Source organism: Dipodomys merriami, unplaced genomic scaffold (assembly GCF_024711535.1).
Source record: "Dipodomys merriami isolate MVZ:Mamm:240054 unplaced genomic scaffold, mDipMer1.0.p SCAF_34, whole genome shotgun sequence".
In the NCBI taxonomy this organism is placed as follows: domain Eukaryota; kingdom Metazoa; phylum Chordata; class Mammalia; order Rodentia; family Heteromyidae; genus Dipodomys; species Dipodomys merriami.
The window spans coordinates 10,806,213-10,818,903 of NW_027204937.1; the positions used below are offsets into that span (position 1 = coordinate 10,806,213).

The 12,691-nt window shown below is 43.4% G+C and overlaps 1 protein-coding gene across 1 annotated transcript in view; it reads left to right on the top strand.

The window, feature by feature from the left end:
- Positions 1–8,928, top strand: part of LOC138803359 (cytosolic carboxypeptidase 6-like) — a 98,877-nt gene extending 89,949 nt beyond the window's left edge. Inside the window, exons 5-6 of the mRNA XM_069987281.1 lie at positions 7,825–7,921; positions 8,595–8,928. Of these exons, the coding sequence (XP_069843382.1) occupies positions 7,825–7,921; positions 8,595–8,847 (350 nt within the window). The 3' untranslated portion in view covers positions 8,848–8,928. The remainder of the gene's footprint in view (positions 1–7,824; positions 7,922–8,594) is intronic.
- Positions 8,929–12,691: the final 3,763 nt, after the last annotated feature.

The following is a 12,691-nucleotide window of genomic DNA, read 5'->3' on the forward strand; positions in this document are numbered from 1 at the left end:
TTGCAAAAGACTCTGCAGTTACACCCCCACCCCACACTTGAGAGCAGGGTTCATCTGTTTAATCATGCACCTGTCTGCTACTGTGGGAGGATGGGCAAGGGAGGTAACAACACAGATATTTCATTGTCATGTTGTTCTTCTGGCTCTACCAAGAGGCTTGAGACAGGGAGCTCTTAATATTCCAGCAATGCTGTCAGCTATACCAAAGAGAAATTACTTTTCTTTGGTTTACTCCTCTGCTGAATTAGTCTTTCCCTTTTAATGATGATCATCTATTGCTAGGAGGGATAGGAATGTGAGAAGGTAAAGAATTCTATGTGGAGATTCCCAAGGAGGGAGCACGTAGGAGATAGATTTTCTTATTTGGAGGAAAGATGATGCATCATGAAGAGTCAAGGGAATAAAAAACCATCTTAAGACAAGGACTGTCTGTCTTTTCATTTTATCCCATCTCTTAGGACAGTGTCTGATATATAGAAGACATTTAACAAAAATGTAAATGCACAAATGAAAAAAAATAGGTCTTCAGTCCTTTTTGTGCGCATGTTTGATGTGTTTCATCAGACAAATGACTTCTGATTTCTCAGATAGTAATCAGAGCTTCCTGTAGCATGAAATGAGGAAGGAACAAGGAACGATGCGCACTGCCCAAGGTGGGCCTCAGGACCCCTGCCCAGGGTGGGCCAGGTGAGCATGCTTCCTGGCAGTCCAGGAAAAGTGCAGGGAGTGAGGGAGAAGTGTGGAGAAGTCTGCAGAGAGATGGGTCTGTGAGGGGCAGAGTGAAATAGGAAAAGGAGACCATGGACCAGGAGGGAAGAGACGGCCGAGGTTCCTCTCCTTCAGGGTGATGCTGCAAGTTGGAAATAGAACTCATAATCCCTACCAGGGAGGACTCATTCTTAAGGATTTTGTTTGTATTATCTTCAAGTAGTTGTACAAAGGGGTTATCATTTAATATGTCAGTTTTTAAGTACAATGCATTTTAATCAGACACCCCTTTCTTCATTCTCCCGCTACCCACACAACCCCACTAAGGTAGATCTCTCTGGGATTAAACTGGGTTTTTTCAGGGCCTATTTGATGTAACTATGTAAGGCTCATGTTTCAGAGGAGGAGGCATCATTCATCCTAAGTGCTCACCAGTTCCATGGTCTTCTCCAAACCCATTGAAACCTCACCTTTTCAACAGTCCTCTTCTGACCACTCTGCTGCAATCTGCTCCCTGCCTACTCATCCCCCTTACCCTGTCCTTTATCTTAACTCCAAAGTGCTTATAATATTCAGGCACGCTACACAATTTACAAATGAACCAGGTTACATGTGTCTCCCACAGCTAGAATATATGCTCCATAAAGACAGGGATCTTTGCCAGTTGTACTACACACTCCAAATTCCTAAAATAACTGAGCACATAGTAGGTTCCCGATACATGTTTGTTGGGTGAAAGAATGGCAATAGTACTTCTCAGCTCATTGCAATAAGGCCTTTGTTTGCATGTGACATATGAACTGATAACTTAAGAAACTACACATTTGCTCACAGAAAAGTTAGGACTAGAGGAGGAAAACGGCCAAGGTCACATGCCAGCTAGTGATTTCCCATCTGCCTTCTTATTCAATATACTAGCTCTGTGACTCAAGACAGAAAACAAAGCCACTTCATATTGCTTTATCTTCAGTCACTGCCTTTGTCCCAGAGCCCTTTGGCGTCCCAGAGTGTTACTCTGAGGGTTAGAAGCAAGAAGATGGACAGCTGAGAAGAATGGAACACACCACACAGCCAGTGAGAAATTGGAGCATGAATAATCCCAAAGAGCTGATGATTCAGAAACCATTTCTATTTTCTGATTTCCCTCCATTTCTGATTCAGCATCTTGATGCTCAATGTTTTATAGGCATCTAAACCTAACATGGCCCCTACTAAATTCTTAATCTTTCTCCTGAAGCTCTTCCTCCCCCATCTTTCACCTCCTAGATTATTGCACCTTCTCTCTCCTGCTGTTTAAACTAAATATAAAGGAGGAGTTATCCTTCCCCCCTTCTTCTCCTTCAGGCCCAACATCTAACCTGTCACAAGGTCCTGTTGGTTCTTTCCCCAAAATACACCTACCCATTTTTTTACAGAACATGCAGCTTCCTGTATGTTCTCTCTTCACAGAAGTAATCTCTTGACTACTCTGCCTGCTTTCATGCTTGCCTTCTGATTTTTAGCAACCTTTAGTAACCTTTTACAACTACAAGTCAGACTATGTTATTTTCATGCTTCAAAACCCTCTAGAGCAGGGCTGGGAAGGTGGCTCAGTGGTAGAGTGCTTGCCTCCCATGCATAAGGCCCTGGATTTGATTCTTCAGTACCACATAAGCAGAAAAAAGCCAGAAGTGGTGCTGTGGCTCAAATGGTAGAGCGCTAGCCTTGAGCTGAAGAGCTGAGGGACAGCACCCAGGCCCAGAGTTCAAGCCCCACAACCGGACCCCTCCCCTCAAAAAAACAAACCCTTAAGAGCCTCTCATTTATTTGGAAAGTACAGCATCCAAAGTCCCAGAATAAGGCCTGTGATTTGGTATTTGGTCCCTCCCGTCATTCTACCCAGTTTCTTTCAGTTCTTCTCCCCTCCCCCTCTCCCCCACAAGTATCCTTCCTTCCACCCCCTCTCAACTTGAAGGTGCTACTGCAACCATAACCCATTCTCATTTTACATGTCTCCTCCTCAAAGAGGCCTGGCCATGTCTCTGTTACCCTCACTTGAAGGCTCTACATTTTCTTTATAGTACTGTTACAATTATGATCATGTATTAGGGCTTTTCTTTCTCTATTGTCTGTATCTGCTTTTAGACTTAATAGCTATTATCTTAGTTTGATTTGATTTCATTTTTAGCTATGGTATAAGCACTTTCCAAAATGCCTCAACACAATAAATGAAAGAGAGAGAGAGAGAGAGAGAGAGAGAGAGAGAGAGAGAGAGAGAGAGAGAGAGAGAGAGAGAATATGATAGACATGATCCATAGATATCCACTGGACTTTATGGCCTACGGAATAGAAGTTTAAGTTTTTAATTTGATGATGATGGTCTGTCCCCAGCCTAGCTTTATATCCTCATCTTTCAATCTGTATTTCCGTTTCATGGCTATCAACCATTCTTTGTCCTATGTCCAACCGTGAGCCTGGCCACCATTGTGCCTCTGCTGATACTCTTTCTCTCTCCCTTTTTAAGATTTATTTTTGTCCTTCAATTCTTTGTCATATATCCACCTCCATGAAATCTTTCATAGTTTTTTATTTGCAATTCAGGCCCCCTATATACATCCACAGAATTTCATGTTTGAATTTATGATCATACTCCAGAGCAGAGACAGCAAGTGTGCAGGTGAGAAGATACTGGGGCTTGTGTGCAACTGTCACTTTCAAGACACAAGACAGTGGGATTATAATGTAAACTGATTTCCAATTTTCTCATCTATGAAATATGTATAGGAAATACATGCAGTCTCTGACCTTGCAGTGCTATGGTAAAGATGGATGACAGTAACTCCATTGCCCAGGGTAAACATAGTGATAGTAGTTGCTTTTGTGAAGATGATAGTGCAGCAGCCTGCTTGGTGATGTAGTTAATTGAGCGTGCAATTTTCCTCCTATAGACTATATAGATTTGTCAAATTGTTCTTTATCTAACCCAAATCCCTGATGCTTTTCTTAGCAGCATACACATAGGGATAGCCTAACAGCCATTTGAATGGATGAAGAGATCAAAATGACAGTATGTATCCAAATCTGGATCACATGTAGTGTTCTCATGCATTAGGAGGTTGAGGCTACAAATGCCCTCCACCCTTGCTTTTTAAGCAGTTCCGGGCAGAAGTCAGCAGATCAGTCCAAGTTTCTAACAGTCCCAGCTAAATCTTCCAGTTTTACTGCTTTGAAGTTTGTGGTTCCACCTGCTCCATGTGTCTGGCCATTCTCTGCCATCTGTGAGAAACAGACCAATGACCTACATACGAATCTGAGAATTCTGGGATGTTCAGCTTATAGACTATCCTGAGATTTTTATGGTTAATGAATTGTTGGGAGCTTACATCCTAGCTTTTTTTTCTTCTCTTTTAAGACCGTAAGATATTGAAAAGCATTCTAGCCAAGAGAATTATTGCCTCTCCTTGCCTAGATCTTAAATCTTTGTTCAAAGACAGCTTGTTTTAATTGAAAATGTTCAATCAGACTCTGCCCTTCTTCCTAGCTATGTCCAGTTTCTTGACTCATTTGAAGCCTCTGTAGAAAATAAGCTTTGGGATTTGAGGAATATATAAGAGAGCTGGAGGGGAAAAGAGAAATAGGGTTGTCCCAGACAAGCCTTATCTTTAAAACACTATCTTTTACATAGATTTTATATAAAACCATTGACATTTTATAGTGGATTTTTTTAATTGCAATAACCCAACTCCTTTCCCTTGTAGAAATTCAAGAGGGTTGATGAACACTGATACCTTCTGTACTTGCTTCAGATCTTGTTATTGGTATGGGTTGGAGAGGAAGAATCCAGGCTTCTGTCTCATTCGTTCATTCATTCCATACCAATATTACTAAACAACTAGATGTGACCACACACACTCTCCAGCAACCCAGTGAGAGAGGCATTATTGACATTTTACAGATGAGGAAATGGAGGCTCAAGAAGACAGGAGATGGAACAGCTTGAGCAAGGTCATTCAATATCCTACTTCTCAATTTCTATGTTAGATATTCCTATGTTAGATATTTCTATGTTAGATATTCCCCCCCAAACTTAGTTGCTTAAAGCAACAGTAGCTATGTTATTATTCTTTTGTGTTCTCTAGGGGCCCGTGGGTGGTTTCAGCATGGAGTCTGAAGTAGTTGCAGTCATGCAATGACTACAGCTGGAACAGCAGAGTAAAGGAGAGGAATAGGCTGATCAGGAATTTCTCCTCTCTCTTCATGTGATCTCAGAGCCTCTGAGAAATGATTGCTTGTATGAAGACTCAGGACTCCAGCTTGAACATTCCAGTAAATCAGATAGCAGTTACTCTGCCTCTTCTGTCACTTCTACTTCTGCCATTCTTTTGATTAGAAGTAAGTTATAAGTCCATGAAAATTCAAGGGGAAGGGCTCAAAACTCTTAATGGAAGAAATATCAGGGTCATAGCATAGAATCATGTAAAAGGGGAGCTATTATCACAGACATTTCTAGAAAATGCCATCTGCCATACATAGAATGCAGGAGAGCCAGAATTTGGATTAAACATGTCTGCTTCCAAAACTTTCTAGTTCAGCCCCCAGGAACCTCTGTTTCCCTCTGTGCCCTGTAGCTCTTCCTGTCATCACACAAATACTTGACTTGGTCTACAAAGCTCACTAGAGACTGGCTGGGTTAAAGCATCACGCCTGTGTCTCTGCAGGCCCTGGCCATGAGATGGCCTTCAGGGGCTGCTGGTCAGAGAGGCCATGCCCAGTGTCAGCTTGTGGATTTCTTAGAGAAGAGGACAGGGAAGGTCAGTCACATCCAGAGGAAGAAAGCAGGTGGCAGCCCCAGAGCACAGCAAGCCTGTGGTGCATCTCGATGTCATAAACAACGTGTCTGGTGTTTTTCCTTCTCCCAGAAGATGCTGGCCTGGGATGACTCAGGCTTTGACAGAAAAGGTGCCTTCAAGTCAGGAAATAGCCTAGGGCAATGGAAAACTCACAACTCAGGAGTCATATTTGCCTAGATTTTGAGTCCTGATTCTACCATTGCTGGTTATGTGCCTTGGATAAATTTCTTAATCTACCTAGTAATGTTTATGAGGTGCCTAACCTTTGTATAAATCACCTACCCTCTCAGAACAGTGGACCCAGTTTATTGGGTTGTTGTAAGGATTAATTGAGTCAATATACATAAGATTGCTGAGCACATATTAAAGATTACATAGGTGTTAGCTATTGTAATTTACTCATTTATCAAAAGTATATTTCACACTTATTGCCAGGTCAATGTGTAGTTATTTAGGCAATCAAGTAAGGCAGTTATAGCTTCTTACCCACAGGGCATGAAGGCCAGAGAAGCTACTGCAAAGAGGAAACAGTTGAAATATACTAGGATGAATGGTCTGGTTGATGAGTAGCTAGAAGATGCATGGGAAAACCTGGTTGGGGGTGGGTGGAGGGAGAACCTTCTCTCAGTGAGGATATCAAGAAACATGAATCTATCAAAGTGATAACTGAATCAAAGTCTGGGGTCTGAGAAGGAATCAGTCCCATAAGGGGAGTGGTCTGGGAAGGTGGCACCATGGGGGCAAAGTCTTTCAGGCAAAAGAAGTTCAGGATTGCTGGAATGTGGATGTCAAGTGGGTGGAAAGTGAGAGGCTGTAACCTCAGACCTGAGAAAATAAACAGAGACTCATCTATGAACCACCCTAAAAATCATGGCAGAAATGTGGACCTCAAAAGCAATTGGGAGCCACTGAAGGTTTTACTCCAATAAATGACCTGGCCAGACATGCATTTTGAATCAATCTCCATGGCTATTCTATAGAAAAGGTCCTATAGGCCGGGCGCTGGTGGCTCACGCCTGTAATCCTAGCTACTCAGGAGGCTGAGATCTGAGGATCATGGTTCAGAGCCAGCCCAGCCCAGGCAGGAAAGTCTGTGAAACTCTTATCTCCAATAAACCACTGGAAAACCTGAAGTGGTGCTGTGGCTCAAGCGGTGGAGCGCTCGCCTTGAGCTGAAGAGCTGAGGGACAGCACCCATGCCCAGAGTTCAAGCCCCATGACCGACAAAAAAAAAAAAAAAGGAGGCCAATTGGAACAGGATAATAGTACTCTAGGGGGAAGACAATTCTGGGCTTTCCTAGAAGATGGGAAAAAATGGACAAACGTAAGAGATAGGAGGCCTTACGGGAAAAGGTTGGTGGCAACTTGGATGTTTAGTGCTAAGAGATATGGGAGAAGGAATGGCTAAGAGTTAACACTTAATCTCCATTTATAAGATAAATGGTAGAGACTTTGAATAAAGTCAGTTCTGAAGCCATGGATATAAGGGCAAAAGAATCCATTCACAGCCCCGGGAAGAGGAGTGGAACCCCCTGAAAGGCTTTTCTGAAGAGTTATCACATGAGCCAAGGGAAAGTGGGAGCAACCCTTCAGGCAGAGAAAATAATAAACTGTTGGAAAGGCCAGAAAGGTCAAATAGGGTACACAGGGAAGATAATCTGAGCTGCAGAAGAGATGATTGTTGTACGAATTCTCATTAGGGTGTTCATGGGGAATTAATATGATAATAAGCAGGTCATAATTCCTTATCCTAAGGATTCACTATTGGCAGAATATCAAGATGGAATGGGAATAGTATGTAGAGTCACAGGGTTTCTCCCTTGTCACCAAAATTATGCAAGTCAGGGACTGAGCGCTGAGGGTTGGCTGATCTATATATAACAAAAGATCTTTTGTCTGTGGGTCTTTCTTATCTGGCTTCATCTTGAGCTACCTGAGGCCAGAGAAGCCTACTGTTTTCTGAAGGGCTATGACCTCATAGTGGTTTCTAAAAAGCCATGCACACCCACACACACCCCTTAGGAATAATGTTACTTAGACCCTTCCCAGGGCCCCCTCTCCTCCTCAGTTCTATGTTCTTGGGCAAATTTCACTTCTATGTACAGAATAAGGATAACAATGATGATTACCATTTAAGGTTTCATGCAGATCCAAAAAAACAGAGCATACTCAAAACCGAACAGTGAGTGGCGTTCCTGTTTTATCACTGCTGTCATGTTTATTACTAGGCATCTTTCACCCTGACTCAGTCTCTTTCAATGATACTCCTTAACACACACCCCTGCAGATATGAAGCTGGGACGGAATGTGGCGAGGACGTTCATGGATTATTACCGCCTGAACCCCCTAGTTGAGAAGATGACCGTCCCCGTACCTAGACTGCGGTAAGTGGCAGAGCTAAGCACTCTGGACTGTTTCATTGGCTCTGTATTTAGGATAGCTTCCTTTAGCCTCTTACTGGTGCTCAGTTTCTCACCTGTGCCACAAGAAAGACAATCACAGCCCTCCCACAGGGACCGCCTATGTCCTGAGCATAAAATATCATGACATTTCATCTCCTCCGGTTTCTGGGTTGAGGTTGTAGATTTCCAACTAGATTACCAAGGCTTTGACTTATCTGATAGAGCTGTAATGCATTCTGTATCCCACATACAGGCTGCATGTTAGTACAGTCCAATGATACCTGTCCAGTGACAGAGATGGGGTGGTCTCATTCCTGGTCCACCATGGGAATCCCCGGGGATAGGGTGTTGTTGGAGTGTTGAGATCAGTCATTATCCTAAATTAGCGAGGTGTTTCCATATGTTACTTCTCCTCTAGAGTTTTTATATGAACACCGATTCTTCAACTTCCCCTGCATCAGTACACTAGGTACCATGGTATCCACTTTTCAGATTACTGTGAGATGCTCATTAAAGCACCCAGTACATTGCCAGGTATACAGATGCTCTGTTAGTACAGTGTTGTCCCATTCCATGAAGATTTGAAGGTTTGGACTAGAAAGGACACACACATGAAGATTTCTACCTCGGGTTCTCTGATGGGACTCACTTGCAGGTTCAATGAGGAGAAAAAGCTGGGAAGTGAGCATCCATCTTGTCTGAGGGCTGGACAACAGCCCAACTCACTGAGTGTTCCCAGGTCTGCTGGTGGACAGTCCAGTGAGTCCACTGACATCCCATGGCATCTGGAATGTTCTAAAACTGCCGTACCTCTGGGCCTCGTCTCCTGTTCCTCTAGTAGTTCAGCTTCCTGGAATGACACAACAATGTCCAACTCCCTGTTCCTGCCAGACCATTCTTTCCACTAACCTTCCCCATGTATTTTGGTGCCTCAGGACCTTAGGCTGAGGTCCACATCTCTGCCTCCTCACTCATTATTACTAATAAAAATAAACAATACAAATTACTGTTTTTTGTTGAATGAAGTACTTTTTGTACATCATCTTATTTATCTCATGTGGATATTATATTTCTCATCTTAACAAATAAGGGAATGCAGAGGCTCAGAAAGGTGAAGAGGATTACTTGAGATTACAGAGTTTTGAGCGGAGTTTGACCCAAGGCTCTTACAATTCCAAAGCCATTAACCTCCACTTCAAGTGTAGGTTCAAATCCATTCTCAGGTTCATAGAAACTGGTGACGTAATTGTAGACAAATTTTGTGGCCACTTAAAGCTTTTCTCTACCTACTTATCGAATAGGGGTAACAACAACAACCTCTAATGATGATTTTGAAGATGAGTTACAAACTTAATATAATGCCCAACAGACAATAAGTGACTCAAAAATATTTTCATCTCCTCTAGTGTCTGAGATGTGGTTGCAGCTCTCTCACTAAGTCATGATAAAGTCCCTTGACTTATCTGATTGGACCAGATGATGTCTTAGAAATAGCTGTTCCACAATGACGTAAGTGAGGCATCTCTGAGCCCCAGATCCATGTAGACAGTGAATGACCCTGTGTTTGGATGACATCCTATCTCATTTAGGGTCTTTGTTTCCCCTCAGCCCCACCTATCCTATGTATTAGAAACTCCTACAGGAGCATCACCTCTGTTTCTTCTCTGCACCCCTGCAGGACCCACCCTGCACTGAGCATGTAGGCATGAAGTCCCCGATCATTCACTTAGGAAAAAGCACACTTTATGCCAGGCCCACCTTGGTGGGAGGGAGGGGCCAGAATGAGCCTGTAAGTGACCTGCCTTTGAGTAGCTCACCTGGAGAGGCAAGTACTCACTTCATTCTTGGAAGTCATTCTTGATTGGTTAAAGTTCTTAAAAGCGTATAGCTGTAGAAAATGCAAAAGAATTCTTAAGAGTCTCATTTACAAGTTAATTTAGGGATTATCTCTTTCAGGTCTCTTTTCTGCCTGAATAAAATTATCTTGACCTTTAACTACATTTTTCTTGGATGTTGCACTGTCACAGAACAATGAAATAGTGCTGACATTCCAGGAGACCTTGGCTATCATCCTGACATGGATGGGATGAGGACTTTGAGACCCAAGGAGTGGAAGGCCTGATCATGTGACCTGACACCTTGCCACTGGGTCAAAAGGATGCAGGGCACTTCTTGGTGATTTGTTTTCAACTGCTCAGTTTACCTCTTTATCCTGAACTCTGGAATCCTCTTTTAGGAAAAAATATAGCCCTCAAGCTCTTTCCTTATAGCCTGCAGCTTTGAGGGGTTGAGGCAAATATACCCACACTCAAATTAGGAAAACAACTTCACTCCCCTCCCATCCCCATGGCTCTACTACATCAAACTTCGAATCTCCTTTTGTTCTGAATTGGTCAATAACCCTTAAGAATGAATTCCCAGAAATATGAGGCTCTGAGCTCTAAGTGGGGTTCTGAATAGTTCCCCCACCTTTGGGGGGAGGGATATTATTTTCCATCCAAGCATCAAATAGCTTAAGCGAAAGAGCAGTTCTGGTTTTCAAAGAAAATCGCATGTTTTGACTCAAAACTAATCTTTGTTTTCTCTCATCTCTATGGATAATTACAATATGTCACTTTCTACCCAAATGCTGGCAGGAGCTTGTCGGCATCCTTGGGTGCTGGGCAGCCCTACAGAAAAGGACCCTGGGGAAGGGCAGTGCTGTGCGTACAAGAGCTCGGGCTCAGCATCAATTATCAAAGCCAAGACCCTACATTTATTTTGACCACAGTAACACAATCATAGAGCAACCCAAAGTGCACCATGGAAGGGGATAAAATTAGACTGGAACAAATTAACAGGCCAAGTGTGCTACTGTGAGTAGACAGAGCATGAATGTAGGTCAGGTTCAGCCATGGACTGGGAGCTCCATGTGAGGTGTTGTGTTTGTGTGTGTGTGTGTGTGTGTGTGTGTGTGTGTGTGTGTGTGTACATACATGCATCAGGACCTATGCTGAAGGATCATAGACAGTCCCTGCCAACCAGAAGCTCTGATTTATGGAAGGTAACGAAATGCATACATGCAACTAGAGCAACACTGCACAGTGCACAATAAGTGTTCAACTCTGTTGGACTATATCCTTTCTCAAAAACCTCCCATGGCTCTCCATTACCTACAGAGTGATTCTTCAATTCCTCTTCTTGCTATTCAAGACCCCAGCCTATATTATAATCTTCATATACTGCTTCCTTCCATACCCCTGCCCCTGAGAGGACCTATTTTTTCCTCATTTCCTCTTCATCCGCCGAACAATTTGGCCATTTCCTGCCCCATATCTTTGTTCATCATTTTCCCTCAGTCTAGAATGTTCTCATTTGCACCTTATAGACGGTGAACTCCTATTTACCTGTTGAAAACTCAGTCCATATTTCACATCTATTGCCCTATCCATCTTCTTCACCTGAGACAGAGCTGTCCTCTCAGCCAAGTTTCTAGCTACATTGTGTCTGTGTCTGTACCTCTAGTATGGTACCTGTGTTGTACTGTCCTGTGCAATCCTTTCTCACTTTGTATCCTTAGTGACTGGTGCAGGGCTGGCCTAGATTAAGCCCTAAATAAACCCTGAATGTAACTGAACATAAAATTGTAGAACTAAAGAAGCCCCCAGAAATCATCTTCAGCTCCTTTGCACTACAGAAAAGTGAGACCCACACAGATGTTACTCTCCATTTAAGCTGGTGAGTATTTGGTAGTTGACAGGTACCTCCCAAAAGGCTTCAGGGAGGAAGTTGGGTTTCCATTTGGTTCTGAAGAACATAAGGGATTTGAGTCGATAGACTAGAAGGAGAAAAGAGGGTATCCTATGTTGAGGGCCAGTGGGAAGGCAAGATAGTGGAAGAAGCCTGGTTACAGGAGAGGCTCATTTTCTGCGAAGTTGATTCTCAGAAGAGTCTGGAGAGGTAGCAGGGAATGCCTCTGCAGGGTGCAGGGAGATCAGACATTTGCCTTCCAGTGTCTCTTCCTCTGTGCTCCTGTCCTGGATTACAGAAGCTTTTGCTCTGCTAGACCCTCTTTGAATCATGCTGCATGTGCGCACTCCTTACTAGCCACTGGATGCCTGATTCTTATTTAGTCACCTCCCCAAATCTTCCCCACCTGTGACTAAATTACAGCTTATTTCTCTCTGGCCAATTCACCTTCCTTTGTCCCCATAAAAACATACCAAAGTATACCCATCTACATTCTATGTTCTTTTGGGGGTGCTAAGAATAATGCCCTTTGATGGCATGACTCTCACCATGTATATATAGGCAGTCATGGGGCCTGAACTCTGGGCCTGGGCACTGTGCCTCACCTCCTCAGCTCAGGGCTAGTGCCCTACCACTTGAGCCACAGCACCACTTCTGGCTTTTTTCTGCTTGTATGGTGCTGAGGAATCAAACCCAGGGCCTCATGCATGCGAGGCAAACACTCTACCACTGAACCACCTTTCCAGTCCCTCACTTTATATATATATTTTTTGGGTCCGGTCGTGGGGCCTGAACTCTGGGCCTGGGTGCTGTCCCTCAGCTCTTTAGCTCAAGGCTAGCGCTCTACCACTTGAGCCACAGCGCCACAACCCAGGGCCTTGAGCATGCAAGGCAAGCACTCTACCACTGAGCCACCTTCCCAGCCCCTCACTTTATATTTTTAAAAACTCTTCTTCAGCCTCCATTTCACCAGAGCCTATGAGTTAGTAAGGGAATGCATGGGTGTTCCAACTTTACAATTAA